At 39.0% G+C, this 26,277-nt stretch overlaps 1 protein-coding gene across 1 annotated transcript; it reads left to right on the forward strand.

Annotated features, from left to right (window-relative positions):
- The first annotated feature begins 363 nt into the window (after positions 1-363).
- Positions 364-25,963, forward strand: EMB (embigin). Its single transcript, XM_063320975.1, has 11 exons — positions 364-847; positions 5,859-5,945; positions 8,149-8,238; positions 9,569-9,652; positions 11,877-12,051; positions 13,273-13,361; positions 16,889-17,016; positions 18,166-18,448; positions 19,216-19,249; positions 21,265-21,337; positions 22,573-25,963. The coding sequence occupies exons 1-10, from the start codon at positions 709-711 to the stop codon at positions 21,320-21,322; spliced, it is 1,167 nt and encodes a 388-aa protein (XP_063177045.1). The 5' UTR covers positions 364-708; the 3' UTR covers positions 21,323-21,337; positions 22,573-25,963.
- Positions 25,964-26,277: the final 314 nt, after the last annotated feature.

The raw sequence follows: 26,277 nt of genomic DNA on the forward strand, positions 1-26,277 counted from the left end.
CAGAAATGTGCATATATATATATGAATGGGTTTACTATACATGTACATATACATACAGATTAAAACAGCCTCATCAATTAAATTGTGATTTTAAAGGCAGCAAGCAGTACGAAAGTCCTGAGAAGCCCTTGTCAGAAATGGTGCTCCCCAGGCACCGCCGCCCAGGCCAGCAGATTTAGAAAAACAGATGTGCCAAGCTGCAGCTCTCATACAGTATAACCCAGCTGCCCTGGAGCCACTGACCCTCAAAGCTGGGCTCTCCAGAAGATCACCAGCCAAAGGGCAGCCACAAGCCCACACTCCGCCCGTGGCCACCTTCTCTGGGCAAACCCCACCAGCGGGCCGGTGAGCCGAGGTGCCAGTGGTCCTGCAGCAACGGCCGCTTGTCGGCCAAAAAGAAGACACAACCCCAACCTCCGTACGTGCCCTATCAGCTCCCAGCCGGGCCAGCGGCGAGAGCCCCGCTCCAATTCGCCACCGGTGCTCACCCACGCCCTTCCTCCCGCCGCATAAAGCCCGGCGGGGCCGTGCTGGCAGGGCCATGTCCTCCGGCTGAGGAGGAACAGTGGTGCCTGCAGCTCCTTCCCTGGCGTTTGCCTTGTGCGTGGATTTGGGGCTGCAGCAGCCGGCTCTCCCTCACAGCCCCTCCGGCGCGCTTGAGGCTTCCCTCAGCAGCCGCTGCCCGCGGGCGGTGCTGGGCCGGGCCAGATGCCTGTGCGGCGGCGGGGGGAACGGCAGTGGGAGCGCGGCGGCGCCTGGGGCACCATGCCGGCCGCCTTCTCCGGGAACCGCCTGGGGCGGCTGCTGCTGCTGCTCTGCCTCAGCCTCTCGGGCGGGAGCCCCACAGGTAAACGCTCCCTCCGCTCACGGGCTGGGCCGGGCGTCCCTCACGCTGCAGCCGCCCCCCTCAGCGTCGAGGTGGGCTGGGGCGAGGGGGACCGGGGGCGCAGCCCGGGAGCTGCGGCCGAGCAAAGGTCCTCCCTGCCCCGCAGCATCTCATGGGGACGGAGCGGTGGCGCGGCGAGGCGGCCGCTTCTCGGCCCTGCCTTTTTTAAATGACTGAGGCGTTTCTTCTCCTCAGCGGCACCGACCCTCCCCGGGGTCGCAACTCCCCGGCGCTGCCTCCTCCTCCCCGCCTGCCGCCCCGGCCTCCCTCCTCTTTAGCGTCAAACAGCGGCGTTGGGGTTCCTTGCAGGCTGGCTGGAAAGCGGGGGGGTCCCTCCTCCGCTGCCCGCCGGCGAAGGGCGAGGCGGCCGCCGGCCGGTGCCTCGCCGGCAGCGGAGGCGGCGCGGCACCGCACCGCACCCGGGGATGCTCAGCCCTTGGCCTAACGCCGGCCCGGGGTGGGGGGTGCGGCGGGGGTCGGTCCGCTCACGGGTGCGGAGGCACAGTGCTTTCTTGTTGCCCTCTCCTTATCAATTAAAGCGTTATTTAAGTCCTGAGGGGGAAAAAAAGAAAACACAAACGGTATCAGTAAATACATGACTAAAATGTGACTATGCCTAGCAGGTTGTGAGGAACGTTGCTTGGAGGATCGGATATTGCATCTTTAGATGTGACACTATTCTTCCTCTAGTAGCTTTCAGCAGGCCATCCACTCCTAAGGAAATAGGAGCTTATTTCTAAAACTAGCGTATTTCTGTTGTTAATCCCTATTTTTGAAGCATCACAGAGTACTACTGGATGGTAATGGAAGGAAATACCAGATTGCTGGTGTTTGCAGTGCAAGATGTGCTTGAAGCATGTCTTTCCAAGGCTGCATGTTCTGCCAATACATGTGTGTGAACAATATTGCTGTGTCTTTCATTACCCATCAGTGGTTTAGCTGCATTTTCAGTGGGTGATAGGTAACTAGTTACATGCTTCTTCGTGCCTCAGTTGGTCTTCCTAGTACTGAGAGGAGCAATAGTGCTCCCTGTGTGATGATAACTTGCGTAAAATTTGTAGTAGTTTCACATAATGTGAAAGGACAGAAAATTCTCAAGGCTTGTTTAAAATACATGTATTTATGTGTGTACACAGGGGAAAAATCTGATCTATAGTTCTTAAAGCTTCTTTAAAATAGATATGTGTATTTATATACACACAGAAAGAACTTGGAAGTCCTTTCTAACAGTTTTATTTCATTGATCGAAAGGTTTTGTGACTGTAAATGGCCTGATATTTGTAGGAACCTGTGAGTCATATTATGGCAAGTTAGCCACATGGTATTTATTTATTGATGACTATTACTGCTGAAAGCTGTACCTAATGGTGGTTGAAGCAATTCTAAGTTTATGCAGAGCCATCAGTGAAATTATATACTCTTCTGAAAAAAAGACCCAAACAAAAACCAACCCAAAACAGAAACCCAACTAAAAAACCAACAAAAACCCTATTTGTGTTTCCAAAATTTCCATAAAGCTGCCATCTTCCTAAAGAGGTGGATATCATGTCTGGGTTTGTGTAGACATCAGAACTGAGCCACCTGTTTTAGTATCCTTTATCTGTTCAAAGTCACGCTGCTGTTTTTCAGGCTTCTATTAAGTGCTTTTATATTTGTATGAACTAGGTAAGGAGGCGTCACACTGATTTCCACGATGATTTAAATGTGAGGCAGAGTATTTAACTCTTCCATTAGTTATTAACCAAATGTGCAAAAAGCTAGTCAAGCACAGGGACTCTCTGCACAGGTGCACCAAAGGGAAGTTCATGCTCCCTTGGAGGGAGGAGAACTAAAACTGTCTTCTAGTGAAGTCCGCAATCAGTGTGCATTCTGGAGATGTGGGGGTTCAGCACGTTTCTTCAAGCAAAAGGAATGTTTGCAGTGAAAGCAACCGTCTGGAGTGGTAGGTGCACAAGGACTGAGCCGCAGGAAGCGGGGGTTGCACAGCCTTCTCGAGTTGGTGAGGTGGCTATCACAGGAGGCCCCTTAGATTTTTGTTTTGAGATAAGTAGGTTGAGGAGAGTTCTTATTATTCCTTCTGTCTTTTAGTCTTGTAACTGCTTGGTTAATTGTTTTGAAAAATTTAAACCATTGCTTTTATTAGGCTAATTTCTAACTAAGTGTCATAGCATTGTTCTTCAGAGTTTGCTGCTTTGTTTGGTTACCATTGTGGCTGCGTAATTTGGTTGCAGGACGTACTGCCAGGTTCCTTTAGGAAAAGCAAATGCATCACGTCTTGTCTCCCAGCTTCTGCCCCTAAAGATACCAAGGAGTTATATGAGTAGAGGATACATCTCTTTTCTTACAGACTTTGCTTCCAGGTTGAGTTTTTATGGCTTGCCCTGAGGGAGGGGCTTCTGTCAGGGCATTTGGAAGTCCTTCGTGTGGATCATGTGGCTCAGTCTGCACCTTTTCTCTTTTATAGCAGCATTAGGAGGTTCTGGTGGCTGGTTTTGGATACTGCTGAATGCTTGTGTGCTTGCATAGAGTATAAAATTGATATTAAATTAATTGACACTAATTATTAAATTAATGATGTTAAATTAAACCAAATTGTATCTCAGCCTTTTCCTATTCAGCCACTTTTCTGGCTGAAAAAGAGCGTGAATAGATTTTAAAGCCTAAAATTGCTCTGATGATAAGTACGGTACATCCACACTTCATCTCCCAAATATTGGCTGCCAGAGGGAGCAGAGGTAAGGTAGAAAAATAAATTAATGACCTCATACTCTCACCTACTCCTTTCTACATAAGGATCAGGGCAACAAGAACTCAGTAAGCTACCACACTATTGATTAAATCTAATGCAAATCAATTACAGGCTAAGGCATGCAGCCATGACTCAATAGTTTGAGACGTAAGTCCACTTGACTTGCTTACATCATGACCTGGCTTGATGACACTAATTATGTGGTGCTGGATCGTCTTGATCTCTGATGCTATTCATCAGGTGTATCTGAGAGAAAAGGGTTGCAATGTTATCTCTGTGCTATGTAGTTTGACATATGGACAGATAAGACCTGAGACGAGGAAGCAGTGGTGACTAAAATAACACTACTTGGCTGCTTTCACTTGGTATGCGAATCAAGGAAGAAAGACAAGATGAGGACCCTATTAGTATGCAAACCATGTTGCAGGTTATCTGCCTTCCTTGCAGAGAGATAACAGAGCTGCTGTTCAGCTTGGCACTGGCACCTTCTAAATTTATCATCTTTGGGGATTTTAATTACTGTGCAGGTGATGCATCTACTAAGCTGACACAGTCAGGTGATCCATGACATCCTCAAGATGCTGCAGGTGTAAAAATTCATGGACCTCTCTTCAACCTTACCATGGATATCAGCAGCATAATAACTCTCCCTGCTCTCAGCACCTCTGTCAATCAGAGAATAAGACTCAGTCGTATTACTGGGTCATAAGCCAGCAGGTACTCAGAGCAGGTTTCTTAAGTTCTTTGGTTGGGTGAAGGGCTGCAAGGGAACATTTGCCTGTGGAACCAGTGGACCAGTATGAAAAATGAAGAGCCTGTTCTTAAGAACCACTAATGCTTAATTTTGTAATCATATCCTTTGACTACCACGTTTTACTCTTGGTCCAAACTGGTTGAAGTATGATGGTTTCATTGAGAAAGCAGATGGTGCAAGCTGGGCATGACTCCGGCATAGTCTGGAGTGCCTGTGTGCTGGAGGTGCTGATTGGAGAGTCCAGGTTATCTGTGCCCATAGTGCTGAAATGAGGCAGGACTGTTTGTAGTGTTGTTCACTTGTACTGGCAGAGTGCTGACTTTACCTTCTGCTGAAGGCACACAGTTCTCAACAAGTTTGAACATGCTTAAAGTATGACGTAGATTTTGACTGTTCATCTGTGCTTTCTGCCATCTTGTAATAATCCACACACTCGCCCCAAACTTTATTACAGCCGCAAAATGCGTGTCCTTTTTTCCCCCCCTGTGTTACTACTGGCCAAATGTCTTAAAAGCTACTAATGTGAAATTGCTCTGAATTTGAGGTAGAGAAGAGTGCATCCTGCTACTGTGGGAGTAGATTATGTCCTGGAATACCTAAGCATGTGAAGACACAGTGTTTAGTTTACACTAACTAATTCTGCCACCCAAACATGGGAACAGAAAGGAAGGAGCAAACATCTCCATTGTTATAAAACATCTAGGGACCTTGAATTCTTAATAGAAGAGTGACACAGCAACATACTCAAACTAAGCAAATCTTCTGCCTCTTTCCCTGCTGTCCTTTCTCCAGTCAGGAACATAAAGCAGAAGCCTAGTCTCACCTGGCTCTTACAAAAAATGTATTATAGGAGCAGAATCAAATTTGTAGTGGTGTTCAGGAAGATGTAAATAGTTATTATTATTACTGGGTGAAGTCTATGGTTGACACAGATGCCTTTTGTTTTGCTCACCAAGGTGATAGTACAAGGAAAGGAGGTTGTTCACTGTATTGCAAAACAGGGTAGACATGTAAGGGTGTAGTGTGGTCCTTTTCTATTAGTGAATCTGCTAATCTATGTTTAAAAATAATCAGCTAGTGTCAGTGTCATAAGCTGAGGTGGTCTAACACCGCAAACAAGACAGGATTTGAGTACAGGTTATAAAGTTTATTGGTCTGCTGGAATATTCTGAAGAATGGCTTTGCCTGACTACAGACTAACTACAGGAAAAGATATGTACATAGAAATTACAGGTCAAACAAATACTGCCTCTGTTCTTTAATAGTTTCTTGCCTAAAGTAAGCTAAAGAACTGAAGAAAAGTATTTCTTGCACATTTTGGCTGTATATGCTCAGAATTTGGGGGGAAAAAAAAACCAGCAGTAGTAGGCTGAGGAGGTTCTGTTTGATTTTCTTTTTGTGAACTAGATCCTTCTAACTCAGCTCAACTGAGAGAGAATAAAGTTTCTTTAAACCTTTTTTCTTTTTAGATTCAGCTATGACAACAGAAGATACCAGTCAGCCTCAGGCAAACTTTTTGACTAAGATGCAAGGTGGACTTAATGAATCATCTGCTGGTAATTATTTTATTTCAGTACACACAAAGCTGTAATACTTTTTCCTAGGGATACTAAGTTATCACATGGAGTTTACATTTTCATACTGAAGTCTTTTGAAATAAGATTGTGACTTTTCATAAGGAACAAAAATAAATATATCATCTAGGTCTTTCAAAGCCACTGCAAGAGCTTAAGTGTTTTAAGCATCTCAAGGACTGTGAAAAAAGCTATCCAACTGCCAGTTGCGTGATCTATTGCCCTTATGCCTATAAGCCATAGAAACAGGCAGCGACCGTGGACATGGGACAACTCCCAAACTAGAACCATCATGGGAGGTTCTGTTATAGCACTTATACTTGATAATTTGTCTATGTGAGGACTCCTCCTTATGCTCTTGTATTAGTGAGAGGTAAAATAACGCCCTTGCATCAATGAAGCCTGCTAGCTTAATCTGTCTGTTTTTAATTATGGATGTGTCAAAACCTTCTGTTGTCCCCACACTTTATTCACCATATTTTGGGCTTCAATTGTGGATTTGATGGGGAGCAGAGAATAAGTTCCAGGCAAGAGAAGAAAGCGATGATTGTTGATCCCACCTCTCCTTTCTCCATAAAGGTCAGAGCAGCAGGAATTCTGCAGCGTACCAAAGTTTATGTTGATAAATGCAAGTCAGATGTGGACTAAGTTATATTTATACAGGAACTCAAGCAAGTTCTGACAAGTTATTCCATCTACAGTTTTGTTCTTGGGGGATGAGAGCGCTATTTATCTGGTGCTCATCTTTACAGCTTTTTAGCACAATGTGTGTGAGAACTAGAGGAAGTGCAATAAGTAATAGATTCAGTAACTCTTTTCATATATAAATATACAAATGCATATGAACTAAAATGTGTAAGTGTTTTTTATAACGTGACCTCACCTGAACTATTTTCATTTGATTTGTGAATTGAAGAAGAAAGTCAGTATGAGGATCCTATTAGTGCACAAGACATTTTAAGAGTTGACTCTTTCCTTTTTTGTGGGTGGATAACTACCATATGAACTGGCACTGGTGCCTTCTGAATCTATCATCATGAGGGATTTCAGTAATGAACCAGGTGATGTGTGTACTAGACTGACATAAACTCAGGTGATCCGTGACAACCTTGGCATGCTGTCAAGGTGTTTGCACACACAGACAGAGGTGGATTCCCCAGAACTCTTTCAGCCTTCTCATCTTATTTAGGGGTAAATACTTGGAGGAGATTGTTTCTCCATCAGCAAAGATCAAGGCTTGCTTGTGCTCTCGTCTAGAGGAATGGGACTTACTATCTAGTCTAGGAGACAGCTTCAGGGGTTGGTTTTTTTTTTTTTGCTTACAAAGCCATTTTGGACTAGTAGCTGAGATTGACAACAGTCTACTGTCAATAACCCCCAAACAAACTAGCCTGAAGCTCTATTTTTTCCACATTGTCCACCTTAATATACAGGTTTATTGTTAAACTGATTGAAGCATGAGGGAAGGTATGAAAATGCAGATGGAACAAGTTAGGCAAAAGCCTGATTGCCTGTGGTGTGGCATTCCTTGTGTTGTGAGCTGACATGTTGATAAACACTGCTTTACAGAACAGGCCAGCAACTTGGAAGGCATGCGGTACCTTGGTTTATGCTTGCTTAGAGACCTTTTGAGGCAAACTACTAGCAGGGACCTCCTTCAGCACAGCCAGATTCTCTAAAGTGTAGTCGAGAGGGATGTGTTTAAGTACTTTGAGGTAAAGTTCAGTATTTTATGCAGGAAAAGAGAAGGAGTAATTCTGAGAAGATCTAGGCTTTCAGAGATGACTATCTCTACTGCACAGTGATCAACTCTGCCACCCAGTGCTTCTCTCAGTGAGAAGGCTGAAGCTGTAGACCAGTTTTTTCTATTTTCCCAATTGTGAGTGGGAACCTTCTCAACCCATGGACAGGAGAGATAATGAAGCCCCTTTCCTTCTACAAAAACTAGAATAAGTTTCTTATATAATGCTGTATGATTTGGCAGATTCAATCCATAATTACTATTTATGTATTTCTGAGATGCATTAATAGTAACTGACAATAAAATTACTTTGCAAGCATCCAAAACAAGTGGTGTATTTTATCTGCTGTGGAGCAGGGGGTAGGAAACCTCTATTTCTTTTGTCTCATCGCTAAATTGAAGGAAAACTAACTTTTGTAACAGGTTTGTTTTTTCACCTTTCAGAGCCCATGATAACTACACAAACTGTCAACTGGCAAACTCAGGGGAGCCCTTCAGATCTTTTGACACTTGGACATAATGTATCTACACTTGGTAAAAGCAATCACATGTTGTCTTCTACTCAAATTCCTAAATTTGAGTTACCCTAAGGTTCTACCTTTATCTTTTAATCAAGGGGTCATAGAGCATTTATATTAATTGATAATTACTGTGACAAAAGTTTGATATTTAAAGCTGTATGGAAAGTAACTGTGGAAACTGAAAAAAATGAGAATTGCTATAACTGTATTGAATTGACCTTCCCTTTAAGCATAATTTCTAATATCTTTTCCCATGATGTGCTTCAGTGTAGTAGGAACTTTTATGCAGGTGGTACAATACTAATGAAACAGTTATGTGTGTAGATGTGGCAGGGTGATGCTTCCTTAGCTGGGCTATCTCTGTTGTTAAAGCTGTAGCTCATTAATTGCTTTCTTGCTCTATTCTTGAAATGCACAGAGCATGAGAACAAGTATAGTGGTGTAAACAGACTGTTTATGCTTAATGGCCTGCCTGATAGCTGTATCAAGTTTTGTAGAGCTTTATAAAGGTAGTACCTGAGTAGTAGGCTATCTGTACCTCTACAGAAAAGGGATTTTGCTGGCCATATTAAGTCTTTTAAATGCAGTTTTCCATCACAGAAAGAAAGGAGTATATTTTAGTCAGGCAGGTGATGGTCAATATTGATATTTTTTTATGTATGGAAGAAAATTCCCTGCAGTATAATACGAGTTTTGTGATGGTCAATATTGATATTTTTTATGTATGGAAGAAAATTCCCTGCGGTATAATACGAGTTTTGTGAAGTGGTGAGGGACTCTGACCATGTTGCAGGTCATGTTGCACAGGGCGTTCTTGCCTCTGTATTCATTATAGCTGCATTTAGATTAGGTAGTCTACCTCCAGCTTTCTGGCTGTGTTGTCAAATTGTAGTGGCCTTGGGAATGGCAGTGTTCTTTCCTTCTGTTTCTTTTTCTAGAAATTACTACTTTTCCAAGCTCTCCTTAAACATTGATGTAGTCCTGTACAGTTCTAGGACCTACCTCTAAGCTGTGTGTGACACTTTGAATCAGGCTGTGAGATGTATAGTTATGAGCTCTTTAGATAATTGACATTTACAGTTACAACATTATATTAAAGGTAGAAACAGTCTTTTAAAATGACATAATTACTATAACAGTGACTACACAACACTGCTGCTTCAAGGTTTTGGCTGTTAACACACAAGGTACATGAAAGGATCGCCACAGTAGTCAGCATTTGGCAAGGTCCTTTTTCCCCTCCCTAGGATTACTATAAGAAATTATTGCAATACTGTATTGACACTCAGTTATATGATTACCTTTATTAAGATCATAACATATCACTTTGCTTCCCCCACCAGATCTTGAGTCACAAGAGTTGAAGCAGGCAACCAAAGAGAGTGTGTCTAATGTTACTTTTGTGGAGTATGAGGTACTTCTACCAGGTAAGTGTGTTATTTTCTCTTCCGGTTATGTTATATTGAATGCCTGTGACTGCACACAGTCTTTTATATGAGTTGTTTAAGTATCTAGGATGCCAACTTCCTGATAAAGTTAAGATGCTCACAGCAAGCATGTAATGAGCTTAGTAACAGGGAAGATGAATAAGTTTATTGCACTGTTAATTATTGTGTTCTAATAACTATTTTGCAGTGGACAATGTGATTCTTACTTTTTTATTAAAACAACCCATAGCTATCTGTTTCCCCCCAATAAATTCAAGTGACAGTTTCTTTGCAGTAGTGAATCTACTTGGAGAGACCATGTGAGCTAGGGTACTTGTTAACCAGCAGGTGTTAGTCAGTTTTGCAGCATTACAGGGTTTAGATCATGGAGAAAAGGCAAGAGAAGCCTCTTCCTAAAGTAGATGTGAAGTTCCCAGTTGCCAAATAATCATTTATAACTAATTTCTTGGAGAACTGGAAAAACCGATCTAATCAAAATAGCTCTCAATTGGAGGAGAGCAGTTAGAACTCCTTTGCAAAATACAGGTACAATATCTTCAGGACATAATTGCCAAGCATTTATGCTGTATTTTTTTTTCTATCAGGAAACTTAAGGTAATATCTATTTCTTGTTCTGGTACATGTACTCTTGCAGAGATGCCCCAGATATCAGTCTTGCTAGTTGTTAATCTTCAACAGTGTAGGATTTTCATGTTCCACTCATCTAAAGTGTTTGTTTTTAAAATAGTCTCAAAAAGTATGAATTCTATTTTCAGCCAGTGCAATTAATCTGACTGTAAAACTTGCTACTGTGAAACAATTCCATTTGCAAAATTACTTTGATCATAAACAATCTCAACAAGGTTAGTTATGCTTGGCTTATTTATTGAGTGTAATGGCTCTAATAAATGAGTTGCAGTAACTGACTTTGCTGTGCTATGAAAGACTGAGGTGTTGCACCTCTAAGTTTAACTCCAGTTCAGCAGATCTATATTATTTTGGCTGGGACTTGGAGTTCTGGGCACACTGTTCTGCAGGCTGTAAATGTCTCTGCCAGACCCAGTAAAGTTCAAATATCTATGGGGGTATCTGGTGCTTCCACTTCAGCCAGACTTTGCTGCTTCCTAGGTATGACTTGAATTACTAAGTCAGTGAGCTGTACCTCTCTGAAAGCATTTGAGCTGTGAAATACAGATGTATTTTTTTGACCATCAAGTACTACAGGGTAGGTCTAAGATTGAGGTGAGGCCTGGAGTAAATTTTCATGGAGTAATCAGATGGACTAACAACAGTTGTGTCTGGAAGGCATGAAAGAAAAAACAATTATGAAATAAAATCTCAGTGCTAATGGGTACAAAGTCAGGTTTTTTTATCTGTTTGTATGGATCAGAGAAGTTGTCTGCTGTTGAAGCTCTGTTTCTTGGATGTGCTCATTTTCTGCTCATAGAGCTTGTTAAAAGCAAAGAAAGTATTAGGTTTTTCTACTGTATTGGAATGTTTTCACATTGTAATTCTACTGGCTTGCCACTAGGAAGGCAAAGGCGGTGATAAATGGGTTTGAAGATGATTTGGTGCCAAATTAAGTAGCTGTAGCATGAAAGGCCAGTTCCAACAATGTTAAGATTGTGGATTTTATCAACAACTTCACTAGCAACAGGACACTACTTATGATCTCATAGTATCATGAAAATCATCAGCTGGCTAAAACTTGGATGCTTATAGATATTTACAAGTCTAACTTTTTGCTATTATATTGATATAACTTTGTATATACTTCTAATATTTTTAATCCAATAAATCCTGATTTCTTTTTTAATACTAAATGTGGAGTCAGAAAGAAAGTTTAGATTGAGAACAGACATTGTGCCCCCTGGTGAGAGCTAAGTTCTTAATATATTTTGGTTTGGGTTAAATTATGTATAAGTCTACCTTGCTTTCAGTAAAATGAATATCTATGTTTCTATATTAGAGCCCCCTAGGAAGTTTACCTACAGAATGGAATGACTGTCATTTTTGTAATGGATGTATATCATAACTCAGTTATGGCTTAAAAAAATTACTGTCAAACACTGGTCTGAGTTTGCAGTTTTACACCCTGGAAAGTATAACAGCAGCCCTCTGTATCTACCTGTAATCCAGCATATGTAAAACACAATCTTTGAATTTCTTCTTCCCACAGAACGAAGTATGTTTTTCTTAAACAGCTTTTTTTAACTTCTTTTAGGTGTTTCTGGTACTTCCATAGAAAAAAATGTCACTTTGGACAGTGCAACTAGAATTGAACTTTCATGCAGATTGGACAATAAATATTCTCATTTGAAAAGTCTTCAAGTGATTTGGAAGAGAGGAAATGAAACAATCAGACACATCAATAAAACTGAAAACAGTTGGAGCATCCAGTAAGTAGCATTACTTACAATTTTACTTGGAGGTTGTCGTGAGTTATCACATGCATATACACTGCCCAGTACTAGCCATGCATATATTAGAAAAGAGCCAAATGCAGGTATTAATATTTGCCCATAATCAACATTGAAACTGCAGGAAAGGAAAAAGGTTGCAATTACCTTGAGCCTGGATGAAGAGTTGCTGTTCTTCCTCCAGTGTTGGGAAAACAAACTTTCTTCAATACAGATATAGAATAAGGGCACAATTTTTTAAGTCCAAAACTCTGTTCAGTAAGTAAAGTAGTAATCTCAGTCTGAGAATGGTAAAATACCTTCATTCCCTTTTTCCACATTCTCTTTTACACCTCAGTGCTGCTTTGCAGAAATCTAAAAGGCATCAACGGCCATGTTTTTTCTTCATAATTAGCACAAGAGAGCAAAGAAATTAGCTTTACAGTAAAGATGTTTTGGATTATTTTAAAGGTTTGCTTAACTCTTTCAAACCTCTACAGAGACTCAAGAAATATTGTAGAAAACTTTTTTCAGTTGATACAATATATTGTTAGACTTTAAAAATCTGTGAATGGGTTAATTTTAACCAGGTAGCCTCCACTTGATTTCTGTATTGCTTTGGTTTCTTAACATCAATAATATTTATTTAAAATTTGTATGATAGAACATGACGAGAATGTACTGCCATTTTTCTGCTACTCCATGTACACAAACGCAACCATGTAAATCTTTTTCAAAGTGCCTGTGAAACGTATAGTTTGCCAGCAGAGAAGATGCTGGACTTCATTAGATGGCAGCTCTTTAAAAAACTGTTCTGTGTTGAAGCTATGCTAGCCGTCGATTGACTGGCTTTAGAAAGAACAAACCATTTAAATAATCCCTTCTGAAGTCCTACATAACATGTGCTGTTTAGTTCACATGGTGAACCCATGCCTAATTCAGTAACCTGTAGATCATACTGCTTAAAGATGATCTTCTGTGAGTAGCAAGGATGATAAATGATATTTACGTTCCCAGGTGTGCTTTACTTTTCTTAAAGATGTCATACTGTTCTACATTGCACTAAACCTGGATCTTAGTGTTTCAGCAATGTATGTTTTCTGCTCCTCTTACTGATCTCTACTTATTTCTTTAGAATGTTAATTAGCAGTCACTGATAGTTGTAGGACAAAAGCAAATACAAGCTACAAAGCAAATTGCTGAAATATCTTTTTTTTTAAGATTGAGGATCTTGGATAACAGTAATTTGGGAAGTTACAGTTGTACTCTGAAAGGTGAAGAAGAAATCAGCGCTATGTTTCATTTACAAGGTAATTGTATTAATTTAGATTTATTTAATTTTAATTTATTTTAAATTTTGCTTCCTTTGACCATTGAAATCCTGTATTACTCTGGTTTCTGCATAGTATGGAAATTGCAACTTAATTTGATAAGCAATGACTCATATGGTCAAGCTAAGTGAGAATCACTATCAAAGGCATTTCTGTAGCATGGAGGGAAGAACTTTGAAGCAAAAACTAAAAGCCTTTTTAGAACTTGCTAACAACCAAAAGAGCATGTAAGCCTATCTTTTTTTTCTAAATGAGTAACTGATTCCCCATCCCTCTCCATTTGTACAGCAGTGGTGAATACTCATCACTTTCTAGGAGGTGGGAGGAGAGGATGGTATCTCAGATAAATTCTTCAAAAAGCAGAGCTAATGACTTGAAAGTTTGGCCTGAGATTTGGTGTTACAAGAAAAGCAATGATTGGCAGAATGGAGGCAGGTTTTTGAACAAATTCAGTTGTATTTCTGAAACACCAAATTATTGCTTTAATGCATCTTTTGATCTATATAATGTAAGGACAGAACTTATATTAAAATCATTGGGCAGTATGAGTGCCCTTCTGTTTTGTATTCTCTTCTCCAATAATGTTACCCCTGACAATAGTAGGTGAAGTCCAGTTGAATAGAAGACATGTGGAAATGAAATAAATACAAGCTGCTGAGAACCCTCATCTCTAATGGGAGCTATTCCCTTCTCTGTTTGCACTGTCCAAATTTTACAAGGAGGAAGGCAAGCATTTGATCTGTGAAAGCTCCACAGACTGATATATAAGGAAGATTCTTCCTGAACACAGGCTCCTAAAAACCGTGACTCTTCAAATAACTACGCTAACCTCAGCTGAACTAACCAGCAGGGCTTTAACTCAGTGCTGTAAGGTGCCTTTGTTCAGCGGGGTATCTGGTCATATCACTTGAAGAAATTCTCTTGTGTATGTTCAAATCTTGAATACTAATGTTGATATCTGCTTTCAGACCTTCAGCCAGGGGAGACTAGCTTGCAATACTGAAGAAGGACAAAAATTGTAGCTTATTGAGACCTTTTAATCTCTAAAAATTATTATATATTTTTCTTGTCAACATGTGGGTAAGGTGTAGTTGAATGGCTACCCAAGTCTGTTTAGATTAAAAAGTAGAAGGAGACATTATTGTTTTGAAAGTATACAATAACTATTTTAGTAAGGACAGGAATGACTCAACAGGGAAGTAATCTTTTCCAGAACAGTTGGTTGATTTATCACAAGAAGATGGGAGAACTGCTTCACAATGGTTGAATGCTGCCACTTCTGATGCCATAAAAAGTACTGGCTTGACACTTTCCAAGATTAATGCAAGAGTGAAGGAAATAGGAAAGAGAAGTCCTTGAATCTTCCAGTCGATAATGCAGAGAGAACAATTCTCAAACTGAAATATGAGTAATGTGTTGGTATAGACTCTGGCTAAAGTCATCACTGCTGTAACTAACTGCAATAGCTTTTCCACTAGGCAGTTCAGCATTATTGGATGTGTTGCCTCTCCTTCCCTTCCCCCATCCTGGCTTGGCATAACCCTGCAGATTGAGAAGTTAAGCTTTTACGCAGGTCTGCAGAAAACAATGAGATATGTATAGGACGTTCAAAGCATGAAACAGGGAGACCATTCATGGGCATTTTTAAATGGTGCGAAGTGTTGTAATAGCTATATTAAAGGGTAGAATAGACTAATTTGTGTTAGGCCTTTAAGGGATCCTTAAGCAGCTGTCCAGGTGTATGCATTATGAAACAACTCCGGTCTTTAAACCAGTGTGGAAATCTGACTGGTATAAATGTTGGTGTAGTTATCTCTCTGTTCATTTCCTAAATGGTGTGTTTTTTCTGTGCAGCAGCAGGTTTTTTTTTTTTCACCAAATTCTGGGTGATCTACCTGCAAAAATACCTGGGACAAAGCATATTACTTCCTTGCACAGATTCAAGGATTAACCAGTCTGTTAGAGCCAGATCCCAGAACTCATGGTGGATATTCATGTCCTTAATCATGGCTAGTGTGGTCACATGTATTGCTGGTATGCCTGTAGCTGTGCTTTGCCGCTGATCAGCATGGCTAAATCTTTTTGACTGCCACATAAACCTGTTGTGTTGTGTATAAGGTTTTTTATTTGTTTTCACGTGTTCCATTCTTTTTTCCCAGTCTGCTTTTGGTTTTGTCTTCTATAAATTGCAAAGGAGGTGGCAGCAGTTATTAGTAAAGTTGTCCCTTTTATTGACAGTAGTAAAGATACTCTGCCACTACTCTTTAAAAGAATAGTGTTTAATGATTAAAACAAATACGTATGGAGTGAGAAGACTTCACTAGTAATGAGGATGGATTAATGTATGGTGCAGAAAATTTTGAGGTTGTAAGCAATGTTCTTATTAACAAATTGGTTTCATACATATTTCTGAAATGGAAATTTTTAAGTTTGAATACTCATGAGAAGTGAACTCTTTAGGACAATTAATTTTTGCTCAGCCGGTCAAGAAGGGGAGGGAACAAGAACAATCTTAGTTTATAAGAAATTGTTCCATCATAACTGCTGAAAGCAAATTCTTGTCCTGTTTAGTCTTGTGTGACCGATATAATTTAGAAGATGTATTGGGTATGTACTTACAAGATGCAGCAATGAAACTCGAAGTAAAACTTTAATAAATGGATCTGAGGGGAAAAATGCTGGTAAACATTTTAACAAAGATGGGAAGAAGGGGGAAGGGGAAATACGTACTCCATCATGATATATCATTTGCTCAGGTCTAACTATACCTGTGGGATGCCTCAACATATTCAACAGCCTTTTTTTGGCTTTTGCTCTTGGAAGGCTGTGGGGCATCTGCAGTTAAAATGGCTAGGACAAGTAGATCTAATCTGAGGTCATGTGCTTTGTGGCCATGCTTCGTCCTTAGCAAGATTGGGCCAAAAGTGTATTTTACTGACATGCACTCACAAGTCATTTCTTTGGCTTAGAAAATGTTTGTAACTTCAAAGTTCCCTCAATCTACAGTTTTGTCATAATTACAAAAAAAAAGTTCTCTGCATGTCCAACTTGTCAGATGGCACTATGCGGTAGCATTATGGCTGGAATAGATTTCTATCACTTTTTGCAGATTAAGTGAAATTGCAGAAAAATTATGTTTCTTTCTAGTGTACTAGAACTGACGCATGTAGCTCACAGCTGTCAAGGATGGGAAAGAGGAAATGAGCAAGGGTGTAGAAATCAGTTTGATTATCACTTGGTTTTCAGTATTAATCGGCAACTGAAGATCATATAGCAACTTGAAACAGGATTCCTGCAGTCTTCTGCACAAATTCTGCATGTGGAATATCATCCTGAAATGACTCTTCATTTAGGTCATGTCATGAATGATAGAATATCTGTGTTTACAGGAAAAGGAAATGAATGGACTACTATAAACACGTACCTAAATATGTTTTATCTTTTGTAATACTGTAATTAAAACCTGTAGATCTCACTTGGTGAACTTTTTCCTACTTGTTTCTTAGTACCAACAATTGAAGGAAAAGAAAAACCCATAGTCAGTTATGAAGGAGATACAGCTGTAATGATTTGTAAAAGTTCTGGCTATACTCCCATTGCTTGGACCTGGTATATGACCAATGGAAGTGAGCAGGTAAGGTTTCCATCTGTTGGCCAAACAAAACCATGTTGCAAAAACCAAGTAGAGACACATTAGGCTGTACAAATTGTATTCCTATTAAAGTTAATGTAAATCTCTGTACATGCAAAAAAAATCTTATATTTAAAGTAATCATTATTACTGGGATGTAGTTTTTGTTCTGGTTTGTGTGATGTTTCTTCTCCAAAAAGTCCCTGCCATACTCTTACAGCTGAGATAAGAGTAAAACAAACAAGACAAGTCTTGAGGTACTTGTTTTGGTTATATTGCTCAAATCTTAACTACTTGATATCAAAAAAAATCTTATCTTAGCAGGACACTTTTAAAGACATGCAAGGTATTGGAGCTTGAGGGAGAACAGGAGCATCTCTGTTCTCCTCCTCCTCCAGCTACAAGTAGTTCTGTATTTCCCAGCCTGTATGACCTCCATGGAGTCCTGAAGGAGGTCATCCTGTAGCGAAGACGGCTGTGTCATTTGATTCTGACGGAGCTGAAATCTCTTCTCACTTCAGCTCCTGCCTTAAAAGCTGTGAGGAAAAACCTCACTCAGCAGTTTTCCTCCTTCGCATACCCACCTTTCAGGATGCCACTTAGCCTTGGGAAGCACAGCCACTTTGTTCTAGCCTTTTTCTGGGGAAGCACTGTCAATGGAGAGGAGATAAACAGACCAGTCTCCTCTGTGCTGCTGGAGGGTAGCACTGACTTACTTGTAAGACTATCAACATATTTTTCCAGTGAAGCAGCATTCCTAGCTCAGCTTCCTTGAAAATGTATGCTTTCTGCTGTGGTGAAACCTGGACACTAGATCCTGACACCGAAGGCTGCCTTTGTCAGTGGAGAGTCAAGAGAATCAAGGCTATCTTTCATCTGATCTTAAATAAACTAAAAAAAGTCAGACAGCTTGCTCACTAAAAGTGCATATTTTCCTCCACTGAATGTAAAGGAAACCAGGGATGCCAGCTAAGATAAATCCTTCCCTTGGAGGAAAACTAAACGTGCTTCACGAATGCTACTTGTTCTTAACTTGGTTTACATCTCTCACTGCAGAACTGTCTGGTAATATAGATAATTTGATTGAATGCATTTTCATTGCATTAATAAGACTTTCATCTGTGTGTGATTCTGTGTATTTTTTATTTTCAGATTGCCCTTAATGACTCTTTGCTGGCAGACAAGTATGCAATTAATAAAATATCTGCCAACGTAACCCACCTGAAGATATTGAAGCTCACCAAGGAAGATGATGGTGTATATTGGTGTGAAGCTGCTTTTGAACTAGGGAAAAGTAAAGGAAAGCTGATGCTTAAAGTTCTGTCCTTCATGGTGCCTCTCAAACCCTTTCTAGCAATTGTGGCTGAAGCTGTTATTTTAGTAACTGTTGTTTTCCTTTATGAGATCTATTCAAAAAAGAAAGAGAAACATGCGGGTAAGTATTTTTTCAGTCTCTTCTAGCTTTCCATTGAAATTGCAGCCAAAGATAGAAAGGTATGAACTTCATAGATGAAGTTCAGTGTGATTTTTACATCTGTATTTTTTCTGATAAAATACTTTCTTCTAGAACACTGCGTTATTTTAGATTTTTAAATCTCTTTCATGAGCCTTGACTTCAGGTACAAAATGCTTTCAGTAAGCAATACTTTTCTATGAGGGGTTTGATATAGTCCGTATTTTTTCCTTACAAAACAAAGGAATTTAGAGGCTATACCTATTTGGGGAATGCTTAGAAGTGGAAGCAACTGTTAGTCATCTTGGTGGGCGAAACTTTTGTCAAGAAATTGAGCAAGAAGGAAAAATGCATTAAAACAGAATGTATTTATGTTGGTTGCTGAACCTAAGGCACAAGTAAGTGAGCCAAACTAGATGTGCAAGATGGAACAAAAGTTATATATAAAATATATATTTATGTCTGTATTATAGAAAAATACATGTATACATATATGTATTTTTTTATATATATTCTATAACATGATCTGTATTAAAATCAGATTAATAAAACTTAATCAAAGTAAGCTTTTTGACAAATTTGTGGGTAATTCCATTGAATAGAGGAACAAAATGATTTAATTTACAAATTTAAGAAAACTAATAAAATGAAATAATAAAATTTTGTTTGGCTTATACATGGAGGAAATAATAAACAGAACTAGTGTTTGTTAAATTGAGACCTTATATAATTCTTTTTCTGTTGTGCAGAAGATGAAAAAGAATTTGACCAAGTTGAGCAACTGTAAGTAAAGAATTTTTATTCTTTTATATATATATATATAACTATATATAGAGCTAAATATTTGCTCTTTTGCGTATTACAATGTGTATATTACAAGGTATAAATGTGCGTATTACAAGGTATAAAATTATACCTTGTTGTTGTCCCAGTTGGTAAGGGATTATGATGAATGTGAAAGTACAGATTATTTCCTTAAAACTTCCTAATTCCAGAGTGTGCAGAATGCTGTTTTCTGATTCTGGTGTTTGGAAGATATTTCACTTTTTGGTGGGAGCACCATGTGTCCTCATTATAAATTCATTCTAAAAGGCTCTAACTGTGAGGAAAACACCTTTCAGGTGGAAATTTTACAGAAGAGGCTTTCAATTTTTTTCTTTTTTTTGCCCCCCAAAACATACATTTCTCTCACTTGCACGTGGTCAAAGCCCTGACTGTCCTAGGTAAGCCTGTAGCTGCTGGGGTGTTGGGACCTGGTATTGTTGGCTGTTTTGGTGGTAACTCCAACCTCTGTGTGAGGGCCCTTTACTGTGCTGGTGGCTTGGGCTCCTGGGCACAGGAACGGCTGCACTACTGGAGCCAAAGGAGCAGGTGTAGGCACTTCTGTCGCTGCTCTGCTGCTGGAGGGTCAGTGCTCCCATGGTGGCTACCCCTGTTTAGGATTATGCATTTCTAAAAGCTTGCTTGTGGAAATAAGCCACAGTTCTCTCCCTCTGCTCATCCTTTGAAGCCCAGTTGCGTTGGCCTATTAGCTTTCCTTTTGTTTTAAGATGCAGCCTAGCATCTTCTCTTTAGATGCATCCAATCTATTCCAGTTTTCTTTCCCCTCAGTCCCTTCTCTCATCCTGTGCCTATCCACCTCTTTTCCCCTCTGAGTAGCACTGTCTTTCCCTTTTTGAATTTCTTGCTGCAGTGACCTTCTTTGTTTCCCTGTGTTGTATTCACTTTTGCATTCCTTTTCCCAGTGCTAGATGAAAACATATTTTGGTGCTTTTCCCCTTGTCTAAAGAGCTTTAAAGCTATAATTCAATTAGACTATAAAGTGGGGATATGTCTTGGGAATATAGTGTGTTGTTCTGCTACTGAGTGTTTGGGGATCTGTCTTGGGTTGAAAATTGAATAATTGCCTTTGTCGCACAGCCCTGCTTCTCATAAACATGCTGAAACTATTACAATAGGATGGTAACAGTATAGTGGACTAAAATAATGTTTTCATGCTTGATGAGATGTGGGATGTGGTTTTGATCAGTTGCTTGATTTTTTTACTTTGGAGTTCTATCTTAGATAAACACATATAAGGAAAATATGTTAAACCATGTACTACTTGCCTAATTTTAATAATGGAAAGTTATTTCAATTACTGACTGTGTAGAAGATAGATTTGTGTACCGGAGAGAATGGCTCCAAAGGAATTTTCTGGTCTGTTATGTCAAGTGATGACTAATTATACAGCTGAACTTGGTTGATGAGGCTATAATTAAAATGCCATATCCAACAGTGCATTAGGTGGGAGGCCAGTATTTAGAAATATAATCTTTTTTAGCAAGAGAATCATTAATTCTTGTCTGATTGTGACCACCGCCATACAACTAGCGGTTGGTACTCCAGAAAGAGCAATCATATGACTGTTTCAGCCCATGTTCTGAGGATGTTGAGCTGTGTCTTGCTTGTATATTATTTGAGCATTCACTTTATATATAAATCCTATACATTGAATGAAATGATAGTATAGCAATCATTTCTGGGAATACTATCACTGTTATGACTTCTGCCCAGAATTTTGTGGGATTTTTGAGGGGGTTTGAGTTGAGCCTTCACTACTTGGCTGAACGACTTGAGGAGTTACTTTGTTTCTTTAAATTTTGTTTAATCTTCTCTTTTTTCTTGTAACTTCACATGCTAGAAGAGTAAACGAAATACACTTTGGATGTACTTTGTGATTGGATTGTGGGACTAGCATGACTGCTGACCCTATATGTAAAAGTTGAGGTTTGGATTTTAACCTCTCTTTCTTACAGTAAATCGGAAGAAAGCAATGGTCTGGAAAACAGTAGCACTAGGCAAAGGAAAACTTAATCTTGTTCCCAAAAGGTAAGTAAGAGATGAAACAGACCACTGTTTACTCTTTTCCTGAGCAGCCTAATACAAGAACAAAGAAATCCACTGTACCATCTCCATCTGTGTTTTTTTTTTTGTGGAAACAACATAGTAATAAAACCATTGTTTAGATAAAACAATATATGGTCATTCATGATGTAATATCAGCAAGAGAGTGAGCCTAAAACCTTTTAATTCAATGCCGTGACCATCATTGTGATTTAATAGCTCAGTTTACCCATGCAGTCCTTAAAATCAGACCAAGATTAACCTCCTTAATTGCTTGGCTCCTGGTTGTGAAACATTCCTGTGAACACCAGGGTAGGTGCTGAGATGCATTAGGATTGATAATGTATCTGAAATCCTGCTCTTTCAGGCTGTATTTTGGGTGTTGAGTGAGTTTATGGAGGAAGAATGCAAGTGTAATAGCAAGTGGAAATGCGACAGTACCAGAGATATGAAACAAAGGATTACAGGAGTCTAGGAAAGAAGACAGCTTAATAGATGGTGACTGAAGGGATTAGTGGTAGCAGAAGCAAGCAGAGGATATGTAGCCCTGTGGAAGCTATATAATGAACTTCCCTGATTCTCTGCCCTCTTTACAGTCTAATTGCTTCTACTTATGCCAGCTGGAAATGCTTGTCAGAGGATGGCCTGTCAGCTGAGGACCAATCCTACACACTCTAGCTATTTCCCCTTGCTCTTCACCCTCTGCATCTGGCACCCTGGTCTCTCCTCTCAAGATGAGAGGTGTGAGTGACTTTGCATTCATGTCACTGCTGTTACTGTTTTTCTTCATCAAAAGCCATCTAGCTGAAGGAACATTGTTTCCATACCCTTTGCTTTAAAGAACAGAAAGAGAAGTGTCAGGTAAAGCTCATATAAAGAGAGTAACAAACCAGAAAACAATCAAGAAAAAATATTTTACAAGAGTATATTCTCTGCTCTGTCATCTTATTGTTGATCACTGTGACTTAAGTTCCCAAGGATTTATCCGATATTGGATCTAAGGTTCTATTCTTGTAAAGTTCTTCTGGCACATGACCCTCAGTGAATCACTAAGGATTCAGATTTGTAAATTAGACCACTGACAAAAAATTGGAAAATATAAATTGGAATGAAGTTTATTTTCAAACAGACATGGGAAAGTATGAAGTGGGGAAAATATTAAGCAGAAAAATAACAGAATTCATGTTATAAGGAAATGTGTTTATTCTCTTTTAATTCAGGAAACTTAAGCCGACTGAAGTGGAAATCATCACAAAGCTATAGAAGATGTATGGGGCTATGCATTTTAAACATCCACTGTGCTTCTAAGTAAACTCCTCTATGCTTAGGAGAAGTAAGATGCTTTTAAAATAGCTGTGAAACTGCTCATTTTACACAGATCAGAATGCATTCTAATACACTGCATTTAGACCTTTGCTGCCTGTAACGCTGTTTGTCATTTTGCTGCTAAAAGGTGGTTTTTATGTCATCAGACTTCCAGTTGTTTTAGGACTGAGCTATTTGATTTTTATGTCCTAAACTGAAACTAACCTTGCATTCACTGAATGAGCAGGTAGTATAGAATGGTCCTGTTATCTACATGTTATAAAGCTGGACTTGTAAGAGAAAGTATTTCCACCAAAGAAAATGCCTTTTACGAGTAGATTAAATGAATGTGATACAGACATTTTTACCAAAGAAACAGTGAAAGGGAAATCTTTATCATGATTTAAATGAAACATTAACTGTTTTGCAATTTGCTTTGAACAGTAAAATGTCTTCATTCAAACTTTTGTTAGCTTCATTTAAATGAAAAAGGAATACAGGTATATTCTGAATACTTAAGATATGAATTTTCTTAAGATATCCGGCCATATGTCTGTGCTACTGTACTGTAATTCTAAACAGACTAAACACTTAAATACTGTACTGATGAGATTTCAGCAGTATTTCAGAGTAGATAAAAGAAACAAAGGGGATACAGTACCATATCATAATATAACTGAGATAATTCCTTATGCTTGCACAAATTACTGCAGGATCTGAGGGCTGCAAAACAATTTATGTGATTATAATTTATACAAAACATAGAAACTTCAAAAATATATCTGTATGGTTCTTATACATTCTGTCTAGTTGGTACTTTACTTCTTGCAGCCTACTGTATTGTGGCTTAAACTCCTCTCAGCACAGAGAAGGTCTTGAGCAGCTAAAATTCTCAGGCTAATAGGATAAAGCAACGTGAATACTACTATTCTCTTATACATAAATTGTGACACTGCTGTTATGACTTAGCTCTTCTAAAGCAATATTGTAGTTGCCATAATTCTAAATATACCGTTTAGTTACATTATGCATTCAGCCTTTGCTTACTAGTCCAAAAGAAAAATAAGAAAAACCTCCTTTTTAAGGAAGGGAAAAGTAAAGTATTCAAAGAACTTATTATCTCAACAAAAAATGTACAAAAGAACAGACAACATTTGTAAGTTACCTAGGGAAGTCAAAGGAAAAAACATCTAAACAGAATTTCCTCAAACTTGTCATTTCTCTTTTAACTTAAATAAGGACATACAGAAAAATAGAAGTTAAAATCAATTTAATTCCCTCCTTTTATTTTTTTCTATTTTACTGTTCTTACGGGTTTACAAATATCAGAAGCCTATCATTGGCTGTTTTGTTGGGGATGAGGAACAAAATCCATCTGATCTGTGCTTTTTCTGGTTTTCATTATTTATTTTGCAGCTTTAATAACTACAAGTTGAAGCCCACTGTTTTGTTTGGGTTTTTTTATTTGGAAAGTATATAAGCATTAAGTGATTGACTGTAAGGGCTGACCACTGATAAAGATTTCCCTTGCTAATATACTGTGTTTATTGTATTTTGCCTTGGAGTTTCTATGCACTAGAAAAAGTAGAACTCATTTACAGGTTTTTATATGAATGTTATTTGGTTTAGCACGTAAATGTTTGCAGTTTAAAAAGACTTACTGCTGTATACTAATTGTTTGAAACATCATTTTATTTTTTTAGAAAATAGACTTTTTTTGTAGGAAATTTGGTAGTAAAAAAGTAAGCTTGCCTATAGATCTAAGAATCATTTTCTGAATAAAGTAGAATTAATATATTTTGCAACCAAAACAAGGCTAGGTACTAGCTGGAAAAAAGCCCACCTTTTAAACAGAAGTGGTAACAACTTGTATCTACCTTCACTTAGCATTCCTACCTGATCTAAAATTGTGGTATGAAGTCTTAGCCAACATAGGAGACTTACATGAATAGATACTTTTTTGGTGTTAGCAAACAAGGGCTGTGCTGAAGGCAGGCAGGAACTGGAAAACCTGGATTGAGCATGGATTTTAGACCTATGATGTGTTCCTCCTGTCAGGACTGTATTAGAGTTTGGTCAAACTGGCTGCTGTATCTGTAGTTTTGTCTTGACCAAACATGTTCTGCATGCCATGTCTGCAATGTGTTTGGTGTTTATTTTTAGGTTGGCAAGTAGCTGTTTTCTCTTGGTAAATGGCTTTATTCACTATGTGTCTGCCGAGGTTCAAACCTTCTTGGGTTTCTCTGCAGAGGGGAATAATAAATAGTACTAAATAATAAATATTAAATAATTGGCATAATAAATGGTCATAACTTCAAAGGCATAAACACTACTTTTCGAGTCCAGATACCACATAGGAAGCTCTGGAAATCTAGAAACGTAGGTTTTTTGAGAAATACATGTTGTATATGTTCAAACATTCCTAATGTGTTGCTTTGTTTATCTGTTTTATTATGCAAACATAGCCCTCAATAGAAAAAAAATTGGGCAACTTAAAAAAAAAAAAAAAAAACAAAACTAGGCAATGACTTTTTACTTTATGCAAGCCAAGAGATACCAAAGGAGAACCAAAACAACTCTGAAGATATTTCCTTCAAACAGCAATTAGAGCTAAGTGTAAGGATTCACAAAATTAGTTTTAATAACAAACATTATTCTGTAATAATGGACATATGGGCAGGCTAAGTCTGTTACATTTGTTTGGCCAATCTTGTCTTCCAAAGATCAGATCCTTGTTTTCTTGCAAGAAGTGATATGTTATTGGTTTCTATACCAACAAAAGCCCTATCCGTTTCATAGGAAAAGATGAAAGTCTGCAAAAGAATCCTGAAAGGCTGTTTCCCAATGCTCCAAACTGGTCACTGCAAATTCCTCCTTTCCATAGGTCTGCAGTAGACAAGCAGCTGTGAGACCAGATTTCTAGTGAAGCATGACAAATACTAGAAGAGTTTCCGAACTATGAGCTCAAATAGAACTGTATGATTATTTCCTTAGATTAGAGACCTAAGAATTACCCAATTGTGGGTGAAGATAATAAGTGATTAGCTATAGGTCATTTGACATACACAGTCCTGAGGAAGAGAGGAAAAACCCATCAGTATTGATATTGATACCGACATCAGCATCTGTATGCCTCTTAACTGTTTTTCAGCCAAAGAAAATGAGGTTTGTATTCTGCCTTTAATTTAACCATCACAACTTTTCAATGCTGCTGAGTGATTAAAATTAGGAAGAAACTGATTGGTGTCTTCTCTGTAGGGGGAGTGTTTCCATTGAGTGATCTTAAGGGTTGAGCTACAGAGCATATGCTGGAGCTACAGAGCATATGCTGGCTGACCACAATTAGGCACATTATGTTGCAGTTCTAGCTTGGACCTCCCAAAAATACGAAGGGGCAGGAGTGAGAAAGAAACCAGTTCAGAATGGTTGCAGGGACATAGGAAGAACCTCCAGATATTCCATAGGGGTTCTGAGGGACAGACAGCAGAAGATGACTTGCAATTAGATGCGTACATGAAGATAGAGTGTGAATCTGTAGGAGAGAGAGTGGGTTTTTTTAGCTGTGCCATTTGTGTAGGAAGTTCTGTCCAGTGACTGAAATCAATCTGCCATTGCCAGGC

Source organism: Chroicocephalus ridibundus, chromosome Z, assembly GCF_963924245.1.
Source record: "Chroicocephalus ridibundus chromosome Z, bChrRid1.1, whole genome shotgun sequence".
NCBI lineage: Eukaryota > Metazoa > Chordata > Aves > Charadriiformes > Laridae > Chroicocephalus > Chroicocephalus ridibundus.